The sequence below is a fragment of the Poecilia mexicana genome, unplaced genomic scaffold (assembly GCF_051168715.1).
Source record: "Poecilia mexicana isolate PSO_F unplaced genomic scaffold, ASM5116871v1 scaffold_1, whole genome shotgun sequence".
Lineage (NCBI taxonomy): Eukaryota > Metazoa > Chordata > Actinopteri > Cyprinodontiformes > Poeciliidae > Poecilia > Poecilia mexicana.
Window position 1 is genome coordinate 4776175 of NW_028263370.1, and position 18186 is coordinate 4794360.

The 18186-nt window shown below is 40.6% G+C and overlaps 1 protein-coding gene across 1 annotated transcript in view; it reads left to right on the forward strand.

Annotated features, from left to right (window-relative positions):
* Positions 1-1444: 1444 nt before the first annotated feature.
* Positions 1445-18186, forward strand: part of xylt1 (xylosyltransferase I) — a 103314-nt gene continuing 86572 nt past the window's right edge. Inside the window, exon 1 of the mRNA XM_015001799.2 lies at positions 1445-2186. Within this exon, the coding sequence (XP_014857285.2) occupies positions 1878-2186 (309 nt within the window). The 5' untranslated portion in view covers positions 1445-1877. The remainder of the gene's footprint in view (positions 2187-18186) is intronic.

Here is an 18186-nt window from a genome sequence, read left to right on the forward strand (position 1 = left end):
GCGACGAGTATTACTTAAAACCTACATTCTTTACAGATGACTTGACAACATTAAGCTTTTATACAGCAATTTGAGAAGAATCATTTGCTCTCTAACAGATGTCTTCTGTTTTTATTTTGTCACCGTTAAGTGTTCCAGATGATCAAACAAATTTTAATTTCAGACTAGATAAAGTGAGCAAACAGACTGAAATTATGGTTTCTTATATTGAGGGGGGGAAAAAAAGGTTATCCGAACCAAGCTACCTATATGTTCAAAAGTAATCGCCTTCCAATCTTAACGACTAGTTACGCCACCGTTGGCGGCGACGAAGGCTAGAATGTGTTTGCAGTAACTGGTGAGTCTTTTTTTTTTTTTTTTACATCGCTGTGAAGGAGGTTTGGCCCACTTGTCTATGCAAAGCCTGTTTAAGGGAATGCCACTGCATCCCAATTGGATTTAAGTCCAGAACCTGACTAGACCAAGCCAAAAATTGTTCGTTTATTTTGTTTTGAAGAATTTAAAGGAGGACTTGCTGGTGTGCTTCATTTTCCTGCTGCATAACCCAGGTTCACTTGAGACTTTGGTCAAACTGATGACTGGACATTTTTCTTCAGGACCAGACAATAATACATATAGTTCCAATAAAAACAACAGGAAGAAGTCACGAAGCAGCAAAACAGTCCCAAACCATTCCACTATCAACACCATGCGAAGGAATCACTGTTCTCTGTTCATTATTAATGGCTGTTACTGCAGTTCACTTGAGCTCCAAAGGATTGGTTAAAAATCACCTTTTCTCCATCAGGTGTAAAAGACCTTCTCATGCATTTTTCAACTTCTTTAGATTATGTCATGATGTGCTGATTTTTCTTTGTTGGCCTAATGAAGTTAGATTGCAGTAATCAGAGCTGTTTGTGGCTCGTGAACTTTCACTTAGCTTTGCAAAAATTATCATGTTCTTCCCAGTTAATTCACTATTAAAACCAATAAGCAGGTTTTATTACTTTTTTTTTAACCCCAGTTAAAACCCCAGTTTTAACCCCAGTAGATCTAACCCCAAATCTACTTTGGGGTTAGATTTGCTTGGATAGCATTTTTCCCCCCTTAATAAATTCAGTTGACATTTTAAGCAGCATTTTGTATTTGCGAGCTATCTCTGCTTGATGATCTAGTGGAAGAAATGCAAATAAAGAAACAAAATGTAAGAGAGAAAATACTTTTTACCTGACTGAAAGTGTATTGGAAAAAATACAATATATATATATATATATATATATATATATATATATATATATATATATATATATATATATATATATATATATATATATATATATATATACATGCAGTTGAGCCCCAATAGAAAGTTGACTGATATGAATTGGTAAAGCTGCCCAAGGCAACATAATAAGGCTAGGGACCCCACAGTCAATGCCCCTGTTGACATCAGTTAACTTGTCTGTCAAGAAGCCCTACAGGCCCAGTAATTCTGCAATTTTCTGCCTTCTAATAACGCAAAGTGAACATTTCCATATTTGCAATTACCTGGACGTATTTGATATTATCCAAATTCTTCTTTTGGTAGATTAAAACGTGGACTAATTTCCGTCTCACGGAGATTGAACTGGAAGTGGACTCCGAGCGCCTGGAGCATCACTTCTGTCGGCTTTCACCACACGGTGGCCCCCCTGTCTCTCCTTCCCGACGCTCCTCCTCGCCTCCACCGCCACCATAAAGCTCAGCCTCCCTCCACCAACACCACCACCACCACCACCTCCTCCTCCTCCTCCTCCGCTGCCTCCCTCAGTACTTCCACTCTTCTCATCCCGTCTCCCCTGCTCGCTCGCTCAGAGCCACAGACGCTCCTCCAGCTCTGTGCAGCGCGGCGTGCGAACATGGTCGGCGGCTCCTGTGCTCGCAAGCTGGCCCGTCGGTCTCGGTCCGCCCTGATCGCAGCCCTCACCGTGCTGCTGGTGCAGACCCTCATTGTGTGGAACTTCAGCTCCCTCGACTCCGGCGAAGAGCGAGAAAACGCAGGCTCCAGCGTGCGAGAGAAGAGGGACCGGGTGGCGGGCAGCAGAGCCGCCGGCAGCGAGTATCTCCAGCGCGGAGTCCAGCAGCAGCGGCAGCCCGGGCGGCAGCAGCAGCAGCAGCAGCATCTTCCTCCGCCGGGGAGGGGGACGTCTCGTCACATACAGCAGCCGGTAAGACAGCAGCGCTGTGACCGTGTGGTCGCATCTTATGCTCGGTGTAAAGGGGGGGAAGGATGTAGCTTAGATCCCTGTTTTTTTGTTTGTTTTTTTTTGTTTTTTTTGTTGTTTTTTTTTAGACAAACGCTCTGCAGGGCCTCTGAATGAATTTTTGATCGTTGTCGGGCTCCTCTGGTAGGGAATGATTGTCTTACATGAGCAAGATGCAAAGCATGCTCCCTTTTAGTCATCCAGTGCGTCTGTAGAATGAACGCCAGACTTCCTTTCTTCATAGGAAAAAAAAAAGAAAAGAAAAGAAATGCCAAAGCAGAGTGAAATCAGTTCACTCCAGGGCAGTGTGGTTGCAGGGAAGGGCGAAAAGGGGAGAGAGAGAGAGAGAAAAAAATCCTTTCACAAGATAGCAGCTGTGAAGATGCCTGGACAGCAGAGCCACTGTCTGGGGTTGTAGTCTATACCTGTCAGGGTCTATTTGGTATTTCAAGTCAACAGTTTATGCACAGCTCAGCAGCACTGTCTGGCCAATGCCAAACTGAAACATAACCTAATTTGCAGGGTTGGTTTTGATGAGAGCAGAGGAATTAGAGTCGTCAAATTAAATATGAGGACAGATCTTCATACATATGAACAAATCAGCTAATATCGCAGTTTCTGCTGGGTATTAAAATAAATCTTACAGTTCCATTCAGTCCATTGACTTTTGCTTGCTTGTTTTTACATTTCCCAACAAGTTGTGTTGTGGAAAATTGCATAAACATGGGCCGAGTTTGGCTATTTTGGATGAAATTGTTGTTTTTTTTCTTTAAGTCTTTCATATCCTTTGAACACGAAACTGAGCAGTCTGTGTCCTTTCAATTTTGTTGGGTCCTATGACTCATACTCATAATGCTGTTTATTCCTCTTTCTTTGCAAGTTAATGTCTATTTTATTTGCATATTTGAGATAAGTTAAATAACTCTACTTCTGCTGGCGACTGCAGTCCTCAAAGGTGGAGCTAAAAATGAAGGGAACCCAGAGGGTTAAAAGTCTCCGCTACCTCTGGATTTCCCATACTAGGTCTTAAATTTGATCAAGTAATGTGTTGAATATGGATTATTCATTTATTGCTTCATAGTTCATCTATTTTTTTTTTTTAACAATAAATCAGTTTTTGCTAAAGCTGGTTTGTTGGATGTTGCCCCTCACTGCTTGCTGCTTGTCTGTGCAATCAAGTCCAGAATATAAAGGAACTCGTTTCATTGAGCAAATTTAAATAAATGTTAAACATCACAGAGAACTAAATATCTGGATGCAAATATTTTTAACTGTATTGAACTGTTGCTTGTGTCACTGGTCTCATTTTAGTTCTGGGATATTCTTAGTGACATTTTGTAACGTCTAACCAATCTTATGAGTTTTTTAATTGCTTTTTAGTGCTGCCTTTATGTGCTGTCGTATTTGCCAAGGCAAGCTTTTAAAATGATATTTTAGGATTCAAAGGGCTTCCTTTGTTAAATAAGGGGAAAAAAATTAAAACAGTTAAATGTTTTGGCAATCACTGTAGAAATGTTCTTTGTATCTATAAGAAGAAGTTTATATTTAACTAGGTTTGGCTTCAAAACCTAGTAATTTCATTAGTTACTAAAACAATGTGTAGCTGAATATTTAACTTGTTTAGACTATTTTGTAAGTTAAGCTATTAAATGAATGTGCTATTTCTTATAATTAATGACATTCTTAAGTATAAATAATACATGTCACAAAAGTGCTGAAAAGTTTCAAATTCAACTGACAAAATGTCACAGAAACCCTGTCATTCATTTTAATGTATCTGTTTTATTAGCATCTAATAACATTGCTTAATCACATTATTAAATCTTCACTTCTAGACTGAAACATTTATTGTATTTAAGTGTCATGCACCTCTGGCGTTCAGGCCACACGACACGCCACGTACAAAACAAGATGGCCGCGTACAAATCCACAAAAACGGCGTTGCGTTTTTAAACTCAACCCGGGCACAGCGCTCGCTTTCTCTCCCAGGCTTTTCAGACAAAAACAAGAAATGAAAAAAAGGTTCCTATCGTGCATCAGACTTAATGTAGCATCCTCGAATAACCAAAATACACCTGCATGGCCTCTACTTGCACATTCAAATGGATAAAAACTTAACTCATAACACGGGGGACAGCAAAGAACCAAGTGATACTGGCGACAGGATCACTTGAGGCACCAGAGAGGCGAAGGCTGGCCAGTGTGGTCTGAGCCGACAGCCGAGCTGCTGCAGATCGGGTTACTGATGAAGTTAATGCTGGTTCAGATTAAAAGCAGTCAGATAACAAAGTGCATCGCAGTGTGTTGTGTATGGCATTACGTAGTGGTGCGGATTTATCTGATACACCAGTCTTCTCCTCATTCGGATCTTGAGGGAAATTAGGAGAAATTACAGCACATTAGGGTGTTGTTATGATGCGCTGCACTGAATTACTGGGCTGCACATGAATTACATAACAGCAACTCCAGATTAGTCACGTTGGAACCTTTTCGTGCTGCGTCCACACTAACTTATCCAGTTGTGTGTCATTGTTGAAACGCCTCCTTTTCTTTTCTCGGCGCTTTGGTCATCCGCTGCTGCTCATCTGTTTCAGAACGTCAAATCGTCAAACCTCTTTGTGATTGAGAGAAACCAATCAGACTTTGCCATTACAATATCAGTCTCTTTCAGATGTGATGTACCGATTCCAGTCATTAATTCTAGGAATTATATAAAAAAGGAAAACAAAAGTGCTTCATGTTCTTGGGTAAATATAGTAGCTTTGAATACAACACAAATTGAAGGAATCTCAATCTCACTAAAAATTATCTTTTGGCTTTGATGCATTTAACGATTAGGAAAAAAATACTGTAGAGATGCTACGATCAGACTTTTCCTACATGACACCAATTATAGGTTTTGGTGGAGATTTGATTTGACCTATTGATTCTGTATAAGGAGTATACCACATCAGAGGCGAGAAAAATGTGATGGAGGATCTTCAACAGAGGTAATAACTTTTTAATCCACCAGAAAACAATGCCTGCAGGACATATTACATAACATATTGTATTGAAGAACAATCTGAGATGTGATGAATTTAAAAAACAGGAAGTACAATTTTGAGATGCACCAGTCAGGCTTTCCCTGGTTGATACCGAGTTCGGGCTTTCTTTGAGAACTTACCAGCTGTTTCCAATAATGACAGATACAGAACTTAGTTTTCCACCTGTAATACAAACATGAGAAAAAAAAATGTACTGCAGGTTCCTAAATTGAAGTAGCAGTTTAGAATCCAGCATAAACCCAAAAAACGAAGGATTGCTATTTATGAATCATCTCTAACTTTTATCCATTTCTTCTTAAAGTCAAAAACGTGAATCATAATGCAGGTTTTTGGTTGATGCATCGATAGATCAAAAATTGTGAAAGTGCTTCTCCTAGCTTTTATTTAACAATAACAATAATCAGTATTTTCAAGATTTGATAGGACAATCTAGAGAAAATTGGCCGTTTGACTCTGGCAATCGATTAATTTATCTCCAATACAATTTTAATATGTCACTCTTCAACAACTCACGGACAATCCAGGAAAAATTCACAGACTGATTGGTTCATTTCTTAAGAATTTCGATTGTAAAGTCTGTACCTGCTGATCTCTTATCAGAGCTGGTCAACAGGAAGTTAGGTGATGTTGATTTCTGACTGATTCATTGGAACATCTCTAAAAAAAGAATTAAAATTTCCACACAACCTAACCCTCCATATTAGACAACTCCAGCCTCTGGCTCTTTCTCTCTACCGTATAGTTCTGTAACCTCCAGATTCGACATGCACATACTTTCTCCTACCTAATCACCTTGTTTTCATTCCCTCTTAGTTATGAGAAGCATGCATGTCTGAGTGCGTCTCTGTGAGTTGGCAAGGCCGCCTCGCCTTGTGTAAGACTGCCGCATGAGTGCCAGCCGATGCTATATGAGGCAGTGCGTCTGAGGAAAGTTCGAGCAGCAATTCGATCCAGAACAGAACGAGCCAGGAGCTAGACTTTGACAAAAGGCAGCATTTCTACATGATAACTGGTGTTACATGGGAAAATTATGCAGATCTTCAGATGTGTCATCCCAGCAGGCAGAAGCCACAGCTGTCATTAGAGCATATTTCTTGTTTTTTTTGTTTTTTTTGTGTGGTTTTTAGGGAGCTACTCCTTGAAGAGTGTGCAGAGTTTGTGTTTTCACACAGGCTTTGACTACCTGTTGAGCATTTATCATCCCGTAAAAGTTCCATATTTATTAATTAGCCTGTCGTCTTTATTCTCACATCGATTTATTACAAGAGTTAATGTCACAATTGTTATTAATAGGCTTGTAAGGGTGTGTGTGAAGAAGGAGAAACATGCCCTCGGCAGCAGATTGAGGAAAAGCCATGAAAGTCTACACATCTGGCCATCAGCATTTTCTTTCCATCTGTCCCATTACTCCACTCATATTCTGTCATGATCCCCCTCTCCCAGGCGTAGCGGGAGTTCAGGCTCACTCCCGTTGTTAAGATTTCTCCTCTTAGTCATGGTAATACGTGCAACATTTCCCCTGATGTACATGTTTTCCATTGCATCAAGTTTTCCAAATGGTCTCCTATGGCAGTAAAGGCATCACCAGCCATCTGGTTCCCTGTGAATTTTATTCTTCTTTTTAACTGTTTCCACAGTATAATAATGGCACACGTCTGCCTTAACTGCGAGTGATTACAAGTTATGATATTAGGGCGTTTGTTCTCATGCCACAGCACACTTAGCCAGACACTTGTGAGGTGAAGGATTTGTCTCTGAGAAGAATGGCTCATTGACTGAATCCAGAGAAATACATGTAGATTTTTGTACCTTATTATTTATTGTTATTTTGTACCTTTTTAAGGTCATGCCATAATATCACAGAGGGATGTATATCCAGAGTTTGACTAGATCGCTCAAAAATGTTCATTTGCATATTTAATTTCCTACTTGCCTTATTGTGCTTGAGTTCAATAAAGCTCACAAGCTGATGGCAAGACATGAGCTGTTTCTTTTAGATCTTTTAACCTACTTCATGCTGTCAGACGGGTCTTAGTACAGTTATTAATGGTCTGGCGCTAATCCGACCTGGGTGTGGAGACTCAACTCAACTTTCCAGAAACGTGGTAGATCACAAATAATCCCTCCTGATCGTATACTGTACTATGCTGTCTAGTTTTTTTGAATTAAGCTCTGCTTGCTCCTGTTCTACTATTTTAGGTCTGTGTGTTTAATCCTTCAGTAGCTTTTTCCAAGTGGCTACAAATGTCCGAATCAAGAGCAAAGGAGACGTCCTAAACTGTTTCTTTAAATCAAATAAATGTGACACACCAACACCAGGAACAAGTTGCCAGAGAAGAAATTGAGAAAAAAATATAAAAACCATCAATTTTTGAGAAAATGGTGATTTTCACTCGTTAAAGTCATGAAGAAATCTGCATGATGCCCACAGCTCACTGGCCTGGTAAAATCCAGCCCCTTGTCCTACTCTGTTTGCTTCGTCCAGAGGGTCTGGGCTCTTGGCTATTGAGAAACGATTGTTCCCTGGAGGCGTGGACTCTGTTCAAGTTTTAAATGTTACTCAATCGTTAGCTTTTGGCTGTGACGTGTGTCGTGCGCCAGCTCGATGCAGTGAAGTTTACCGGATATTGCCTGAGCTGTAAACAACCATCTTCCACTGCAAAGTGAGCAGCCTCGAGCTGAAAGAGATGGCTGTTGATGTTAATTCAATACTTGGAAGCGTTGCTAACATGGACTGAACGGCTTCATTCACTTCCTCGGCTGCCATTGCTAAAACTACAGGCAGACTATAATTCCAGAACAGTGAGGAAAATATCGTCGTTCACAACTTCTCCTCCTGTTCTTCTTGTTCTACCTGCAGAATCCAAGTGAATGGGAGAAAGCTCAGACTGTCTGTGAAGCATCCTCTTTTTCCTGTTTTTACTCTTTCTTCTCTGTGCTTCCAACACTCTTTGACATCCTTGGCACTAATTTGCTTTAGAAAGAAAGAAAAATATACTAGATGTTAAATATTACGTTGGCACACATGTGCTTGGAATCTATTAGCACACTTATATTGTGATGATGACATTTAATTCATATCTGTTAGTGATAGTGATATTTGCTGCAGAAAAGAGATTGTATAATCAAGTAAGCTCCACTGTGAGAGGTGAACTTACTGAGCAGTTATATTCATCAGCCTATTCTGAAATATAAGAGTAAAATAGATTCATGGACAGACATTTTTAGGCAGCAAGTGACCTCAAAGACTGACAAAATTAACATTAATAGATTGATTGAAAGAACATAACATACAAGGATTATTGTTAGTTTTAATAATGCATGGTCTACATTTAATGCTTCAATCTCATGCAACCATTTATCCTCCAGCCGCATTCACAAAATGATTCATCCCAGTATGTCTATGATCACAGCACTGAGTCACGCTGACAAATGCATACACACCATGTTTCCACTAAGAAAATGATCATTTTGGCCTTCCATGGGTAAATCGCTTTGGTTTTACTGTGTGAAACCGTTCCACTGGAGTCCTTAAGTCTTTGGATTGTCATACAACAGTAGTACCATTTCCTGTTAATTTCAAATTACATGACATTAAGATGAGTCTCGTGTATGATATGCATAATCTACCTTATAAATATGTACAGTCATGTTATATTTCCCTTCATAGCAGCACCAGAAGTTAAAGACTTGATAACCAAAAATAGCCTGAGAGAAGGTCGAAAGGTTGTAGTATAAGCTCTTTGATCTCTGCTTCACAATCTATCTACCGCTGGATGACAACTCCCAAGTGCACACACAGGTTTTCGTCTGTCCCATTGTTTCTCTGGATAAAGTAAAGGTGGGTCAGGGATGGTCTTTAATAGAAGCTGAAGAACATAATACTGCTCAAATGGAGTATAAAAATATTGAAATCTTGCCTCTTGCTAGAAATTAACTTAGATTCAAGCACACTTTGGTAATGTCACAGTACAAAGAAGTCACACTTAGAACTTATTCTAAAGAATACCTGATGACGTTGTTGATGCTACGATTTTTCTTTTAAAGCATAGTTTTCCAAGTGAAAAAATCGGAAAATATAACCAGTAACAGTTTGAGATGATTTTTATTGAGTTAATTAGTGTCATGCCGATAACAAGTTGGTAATGCAACAACAGTTTAATATATAAAAGAAAAACCTCAGTGATGTATTCAGCAGCATACCCATTAGGGCAGTAGTGATGCACTAATCTCACGATTACTGTACCGTGATATTCTGCTCACAATACCATATATATCGCGATATTGAGCAAACGATACAATTCGTTTTTTGCTTGCAAAGTCCCTGTGAAATTGACAAAGAATGTTGAAGTTTCTACTGTTCGTCACAGTTCTGCAGATGATGGCGATGCAAGTACATAACGATGTGTTTGTTTTGTATTGTTGTTCGGCACGAACATAATCTGTCAACAAGCATTTGCTAATGCTGTGCTAAATGCTTTTCCTCTGTCTAACCTCGCCGATATGTTTTTAAAAAACAGGTTGCATTTGTGCAAAAAAACTGGCTTTGTGCTGAATTATTGTGCTTTTGTGTCTGCTTTGGGGTCAAGTATGTAAGGTTGTACTACTGTGTGTTTGTTTGTAGCCATTTTGAGGCGGTGCTAATGAAAACACTGAGTTAGGAGGGGTTGGCCAACAACTCATTTGCATAATCGTAGCCCTAAAACAGCGCATTTCTGAAGGAGCTCAAAACAAGCAAAACTGACCAGGTGATACCTCAATATCTGAGAATAATTTTGTGTATTAGATGTTATGAACATGTTTTGTACAACCCACAGACTTATCCCATAGCTTGTTCAAAGAAGCATGATATAGTGGACCTTTAATATTATGACCTTTTATTACTGACAATAATAAAATTGACTCTTATTTCTAAGATTTTCGGAGTGGAAATTGGCTTCATCCCAGATAAATCCAATTCAGGAAATTATTTAGTATGTATTATAATGAAATATTGAATATTTTGACCACAACCCAAAACATCCTAGAAAGTTTTCTTCTGGGTGGCTTAACCCGTTGATCTGATGTGGCATGACCCTCAGGGTAAAAAATAATTATCCAGCGTGGCTGAATTAAAACAATAAGAGTAGACAGATTCCTCCACAGCAGCGTAAAAGACTTTACAAATTATTATTAAGTATTTTTCGGAGTTGCTGCCACCAACTGCTGCACAACCAATTATTAGAATTGAAAAAAGTTTCCTTTTTCAATTACTGCCAGGTTGGTATGGACGGACTGAAAAGAAATCATTGCCATTTGAAAACTGTCTCCTGTATTTTCTCACGTTATCTTTGGCAATAAAATTAGTTTGATGATCTCGAACACTCACCTGTGATTGGAAAAGCAAAAGCAGAAGAAATGGTTTTTCAAGCAAATTCCATTGTTACTGTATTTTTGCACAAGTCTGATTTGATGCCATCTTTGCTAGAAGACGGTGCTTCTTTAGAGTCAATTGTAAATTTAAATAAATTGACATCTTATCTGTTTAAACAGACAGCATTAAACTTTGTTTGAGCGGCCTTATCTGCCTTTTTTGCCCAGCCAACAAAGGCTCTGTCGTTTGTGCACGCCCACTCTTCCACTGAGGCAGAGGAGGAATCTGAATCCTGCAAACAAAGCCTAATATTAGGCTAATCATCATTCGTCTCCATTCATTTGAGCAATTTGTTACTTCTCACTGACGGTGGCAGATCCAACCTGTGCAACGTATTTCGCTAAAGTGAAACAAAAGCCCGCCATTGTCTGGTGTGACATTTTTAATGGTGTCATTATTTAACGGCCGGCGTTTTCATTTATCATGAAAGGGCTTTCATTCACACTGTAATAAAGCTGCTTTTTTTTTTTTTCCCCCCCATCTTCCCCACACGTCAAGTCCACTTCATTCTCACACTGCCATTCCTGGGGGTGCCGTTTGTTCCTGCTCCGCTGCATGCACCAGTCACTGTCAGCGCCGGGTTTCGTAATACATCAAAGCCACTCTCAGTGTGGTAATTGGCATTTAAATTGGCTCTCCCAAAAAGTAAATCGTTCAGACGTGAGCATGAGCCGTTCTGCTTTAAACAAACCTTTATACACACATGATTACGGTCTTGGAGAAAAAAAAAAAAGAAAAAAAAAAAACCTCCCCAAGGAGACTGTGATTTAAAAACTCTTAATGGCCCAATCTTTACAACAATAATGTGTTATTCTGTAAAAATCCGCAATATGGAGAAAAGTAGAGTGCAGCCTGCCCATCCATCAAAAACGTATTGTGATTTTTGAACACAGCGAGCCTCGTTTTCAAGTGCCATTAGCCTGAGAGAGAGGTTGGGAACATATTCAGATCTAAAGGAAGAAGTGTGCACCTGAGAGACTTGAAAGAGACTCCCTGAAAACCTAGAATACTTTGATGCTGAAGTGTAATTTGTACACACGACACAGTCCTACGTGCCGCAACAGGAAAAACATTTTATCATTACCATAATGCAAAACCCCTGTCATGTTACTTTGCTAAGCCGATGCCACTAATGTGAAAACTGTCAGCGTCGGTGTGGAATCCCGAGCGTGTGAAATGATGTGCAGAAGAGCGCCGACGGAGTATCCAAAGCAACTCAAAACACAACAAGCCACAGACTTCGCTGCTAAGCCCGTTGTGCAGCACAGGTGCTGAATGGACTCTTCAGTGCACCATGCATGCACGCCATCTGTTCGCAGTGTTGGAAGACTCCATTCCCCCCCCGTCTTCCTCTGTTTCTTTGCCGTCATTGTGTAATGAGACAACAGCCATTCAACAGGTGCCGAAAATACTACGCATGTCTTTGCAAACAGAAAACACAGGGGAGTGACTCACACGGTCCGGTCAATTATATTGACTCCCCGCCTGGGCGATGAGAGCGAAGCAAGTTCCATTACCATATTATGGTTAATAGGGCAAATGGATAACTGCAGCATCGAGTTAGGAGCAAAAACTGTGTGTCGAGGGTTTAGCGGCAGAGGGTGTGTGCAGTTATTCTGCCTGGATTAGCGTGGCCTGTGTTGCACATCACATGCGAGGAGGACTTCTGCTGGTCTTCTTGGTTTGAGGTTTTCTACGAACACGCAGTGGTCGCCACGTTCATATAGGAAGAAAAATAAGTAACCGTTTTAGCTTTAGCAGAAACTGTGGAAAATGTTGATTTTACAGGCTTTATGTCCAAATTGGAGAGTTATTGAAGTATTTTCTAAGTCTCTATAAATATGGAACAGGAACATGCAGTAAAGAAAGTTATTTTTGAGCTCAGTGTTTGTATGGAGTTACATAGTAGCCGGTGTTGTTCCCGTAGATTCTGCAGAAGACATGAAGGTTCTTGTTGTCCATCTGTCTGTTGTTTGGCACATGTTCTCTCGGTTGCTGTTACATTTCTCTTGACTGCAGTTGAAAACATTTGAAAAAAAACAAACAAACAAACAAACAAACAAACAGATGGATCAGTAAATCAACAGCTTCCTCATTGAACTTCTTCTTTATTGCTACAGGAATATTTTCCTCTTTTACTGTGGAGAAAAATTCTGCCTTAATCATTTACCAAGACACTCAGGATGTGGAGCTGCACAATAGGTTGATTCATAGTTGTTGTTGCAAAATCAGTGCATGCAACAATGACTGCTTGAATGGAAAATTTGGTAGATCGTTATACTTCAAGTAACATTCATTTGCCTTCACATGCCAATGTATTTGGCCAAATGAGTGGGACTTTTATTCTCCCTTGATGCACAAACTGTTCAAAAATCCTATTGACATGAATCCCAAGTTTCATAGAATGGAAACATTGTAATGACGACAAGGAGAGGAGTCAAGAAATTGTTGCTGAACCAACCATCCTTCCCCCATTGTCTTCTGCTTTACCCAGGGTGAGGTCATAGAGGCAGCAGTCGAAACTGAGAAAACAGTTACATGGTTTGCTGATTTCTAAAACCCCACAAAGACAGGCACAGTATTCTGCAGGTAAAGCCTCATCCCCATTCCATCTTTTCTGGCTATGAACTATGACCTCAGACTAAAGAGGTCCTGACTCTAGTGACCGCTCTACAGGTCATTATGTGGCCTGACCCCTTTCTGGTGCTTATATGACCGAAGCAGGAAGTATTTTAGTTTTGCTTGTTCCTCTGTGCAGTTTGTGCACAGCAACATGCTCACAAAAATGAATTTAGAAAACTATTTTTCCACAGATTTAGTGTAGATGGTTGTGGAAGAGCCCCGCATTCTCTTGCAAGAAGCATGTTTCTCCAATCGGGTCTTAACGGGGTTTTTTGTGCTTCAGTGAATCTGTGTGTGCTCCAACCTCAGCATGGCGCCTTTTCTATGGATGGTCTGTAAAAATCAAAGATCGTAACTATGGTTGATTTCTGTCCTCTCAAATCTACTCCAGCAAAGCCCAACATTTAACACCAATTAGATCTGCATCCCTCTGTGAACAAACAGCCAATCCTCACATAATACCAGCGCAGCCATGTCTCCTGCCTCCTAGTTCCTCCCCCCACACACACACACACATCATCCGCAACCACTGTTGCAAATGGTTTCATTCTCCGATACATTATTAATGCATCATCCAGATGAATGAACCTATATTATACTCGGTGATGACAATATTCTCGCAGGTAAGAGGCTTAGCAGGCAGCCCTGGAAGACACACACAGCCGAGATAGGAGGTGCAGTTGTTTGGGCTTTTGGTGGTGAAATAGAAATTTACATAAAGATCCATTACTTAGTGCAGAGCTAAATGGTGGCCCAAGAAATATTTGGAACATCGTACAAGGATTTTAAGATCCGTCACGTAGCTCCTTTTTTTATGGATGAGCTGGTAGGAGATTCTCACAGTGTGGAAAAACCTTAGCTAAAAATACAAGCATAACTGTTCACGGTATTACCAAAGAGATGCAGATATAAATATATGTAACACAATGTAATTGCCTTTATTTCCAAACAGCCGAAAAGTGTAGCAACCTTTTCTGAGGCAGCTAGCCAGCAGTGCAAGGAGAAACTTAACTCAATCACTTTCTCTGGGACCTGATTGAAAGGACTATAAACCATAGGAATGATACGGGGGGAACTTTTTGAGATTCTGAAACCCTCGTGTATCTTGATTACGATGAGTGGCTCTTGTCTACTTCCTTACCTGCTAGCAGTTTCCGGATGATTCTTTCAAATAGAGCTCTGTTAGCAGATCAGGACTGTTACCATGAGAACGTCTCTCTCTTGCTCCATTTCTCTCTCTCTCTCCCTCTCTCTTGCTCTATTTCTTATTAATGGAGTCCCACCATTTGCAGAGAGAGTTTTCGTTTGATAAATATAGCTTATTTCCAAATGTATAACACAAGATCAAAAATATATATATATTTTTAATATTTTATCTTGTACACACTTATGAGGGAAAGTGCTGACTTGACAGTTGTTCAGCAAACACTCACCAGCTAAGACACAAAAGCTGTTTGAAGAATTTCAATGGAAAGTTATTTGGAAGGTAAAACGTGGTAGAAAGAAATGCGCAAGTTGAGATGACAACATTATTATACCTCCGTTAATCATAAGCTCACACTGTTTTGACAGCAAAGGGAACAACTGCTGTGTTTCTGTTTTTGTAAGTAATGTAATACTGTGAAATCATTGTATTTTATTTTATTCTTTTACCAAAGGTTTTCATATTGTAATAATCTCCCATACCCAATCTAACCACAAAATTAAATTACGTTTCAAGACCCAAGTTTCCAATAGCTGTAATTTATGCTATTAAAAATAGACTTTCACTTTGTAATTATGCCCCGGAAAATGTAGGATTAAACTCGTTTATTTCAGAAAATGAGCTATTTGAATGAAGTGATTTCACGGGAGCATAAAACATGAGAATTATGGCAACTAAAACACAGCATGACTCTTAACTTTCGCTCGTGCGACACAATTAAAACCAATCCGCTGTTACAGTGCTGCTTCTTACTTATTCTGTGGCAAAGTACAGATTATTTAGGAGAGGATCTGGCAGTTTTCCGGTAATGGCACATAAAATGTAAGTGAATTTTCCCTTTATGGTGTTGTTTGTCAAGTTTGATGTGATGAGAGGCTGCGGGTAATGTTGCTAGAAGTGACAGCCACATATCCGTTCTCTTGCTGTTTCTTCTTTTTTATTTATTTTTTTGCTTTTCTTTTAGCACTGATGACTTATAGTAAATCTAACGTCTCTGCTGTGTCCCCCGCAGCATTCCCCATGAATAGTTTTGTGCAGTAGGTCATTAGACAGCGTGGAGCGTGCTTGTCTTTCAGCTGTAATAGTCGCATGTCATTGGGGGGAAAGAGCTCGACTGCCCTCTCCTCTGAAATCTTTGCCTCATTCTGCTCCAGTGACAAGGCAACGTGCTGATTCACATGTACAATAGAGATGCACATGAACTTGTAATCACACCCACGCAGACTAATGACACCGAGCACGGGCCGCTGCCTCGCTGCTCCTTTCTCGACACATCATACACTAATCTCGGTGCGTTACGTTGTCCTTAAGCGACGTGGAGGTGGGGGGGCGGTGGGCACCGTGGCAGGAAGTGAAAAGGCTACACGGCTCTGCGGCAAAGACACAGGCCGATGACATGTTGGCCGGGCAGAGATAGGAGCGATCCGGCCTGTCAGGGAAAGCTTTTGTCCTTCCAGTCCCGCGGAGCACAAGGAGAGGAACTGACAGCGGCGCTTTTCTTCCTCTCCCTTCTTCTCCCTTTTTTTTTTTCTCTCTCTCCTCATCGCCACTGGAGTCGAATACCAGAAACCCCAGAAGACTTGTCTCAGTGATTAGAGGGAGAAAGTGAGAGCAGAAGAAAAGGGAGAGAAAAAGAAATGGCGGAGAAAAGACAGAAACACACATGTACATATACGCAAGGCGGAAGAAAGCTGGAGGAAAAAGCGTTTGAGGGGGAGAAGAAAAGAAAAGATAAATGTCTCATCTTCCTTTCTGCAAATCCGATGTTGACTCAAATCCAGGCGTAATCCGGGGGGGTGGGGGGGGACCCGTTTTTGGTGTGAAGGCTTGTTAGCGTTGCTTGGGTATGGATATGACATTGAAGACTTTTTTTTTCTGTGATCACACAGAGATTATGTTTCAAATTGTTTTTTGTTTGTTTTTTTTTTTTAGATTTTTCGTGTCGGATCTTTGACTGTTAACAACCAGACGGTAGAAAAAAGGTGCAGAACCAGCAGGCAAGGCTCGGCGGTTCTAGCTTCACCCATTAGGACACACAAACGTTACTTCTTGAAGGGTTTGGACAGAATCTGAGTTCTTTTGTGGACCTCGGTTCTTACACGGCCTGGAAACGTCTGGAATGTTTTCCAGGTCTGGAAGTATGAGAACGTAGGAGTACACGGATAATTTTTGCATTTCAGACTTTATTCCCTGTTCAACTCTTTAAATGTTGTCCTTCCTTTCGCCCTTTACTCCCTCCTTCCTTGCCCTCTAACTTTCATCTCTTCTTTCTCACTTACCACGTTTTGTTCTCTTCTTTCTTGTCTCTTTCCTTTTATGTATCTTCCATACTTTCTTTTCTTGTGGTCTTCTTTCCTTTCATTCCTTGTGTCCTGCCTAGATCCCATCCACCCTTTTGTTTGTTTCTTGTGGCTCTCCTTCATTTCCTGTCTTGTGTTTTAGTTCTTTCCTATTGGCCTCCTACCTCACTTGTTTCCTTGCCTCCTACCTCCCCTCCTCTTATGTGTTCTTCAGTACAGTATTTGACTAGAACAGTCTAAGTGTGAATGCTGTGAGTGAGAATTGTTCTCAGGATCTTGAGTCTGAAAGGTCAGACCAAAGGTGTATTGTATTTTGTAAGTTGTAGATAATGTGCTGTATTAAAGATCATCGTCAGGGTTACTTGTCGACACGATGAGTCAGTTTTCTTGTTTAGCTTCTATGCTGTCATACCAGTTTATAAGCACAGTGGTCCCATTGTCTCTGAACCAGCTTTGGAGTGGCCTTTGCTTCACAACCCTCTCAAGGCTTCAATTATATTATTATGTGCACTTTTTCCTCCCACCAAATGTTCCAGTAATGTGTCTTAGTTTCAGCAGTCTACAAACAATCAGCTTCTTTGCCTGCCATGCTTGTTAAGGGTGTCAGTGAAAATACAGTTCTCATTTGCTGTAAGCCATAATCATCCAAACTAACATAAACATGTTTGACTGCGTTTGCTAAAGTCTGTGCAATACGTGAGTTTCACTTTTTGAATTGAACTGCTGAATAGAATGAACTTTTCAACGACATTCAAACTTATTGAGATGCAATTTCATAGCATTAAGAGAGTCTTAGCATAATATTTATACATGTATCTGAACACACACACACACACGCACACACACACACACACACTCTCCAGCAAGCTCTTCAGCATCCTTCTCCCCTGAAGAAACACCCACGGAATAGCTAAAATAATAAAATATTCTGCTTCCTGAATCAGAAAAGCACTCACAGACCCTTCATGAACACTCTCACGTACGTGCCAGCACACACACACACGCACGCACACACACACACAAAGATCTCAATCATCCTCTTCCTCCTCTCTCGGCTCATGCATAACGTCTCTGCTCACCACCTGAATAGCTGCTCTTCAGTATTCATGTTAGGACAAGTCGGAAAGCTCGCTCTCATTACGGAGCAGGTGTTTTTTCTCCATCAGTGGTGCATTTACATCCCGGCTGTTCTTTCCCGACTGCCGACAGCTCCGAGACAGAGTGAGAGAGAGAGAGAGAGAGGGAGCTCATGTGGTCTTAATGCCGGCATTAACGTTGGCATGTTTGTACACCTTGACTACTTCCTCTCCTTTATCATCCGCTTTGCCCCCCCTCCCCCTCGTCTTCCTCTACCTCCTTGAGTATCTCACCGCGCCGC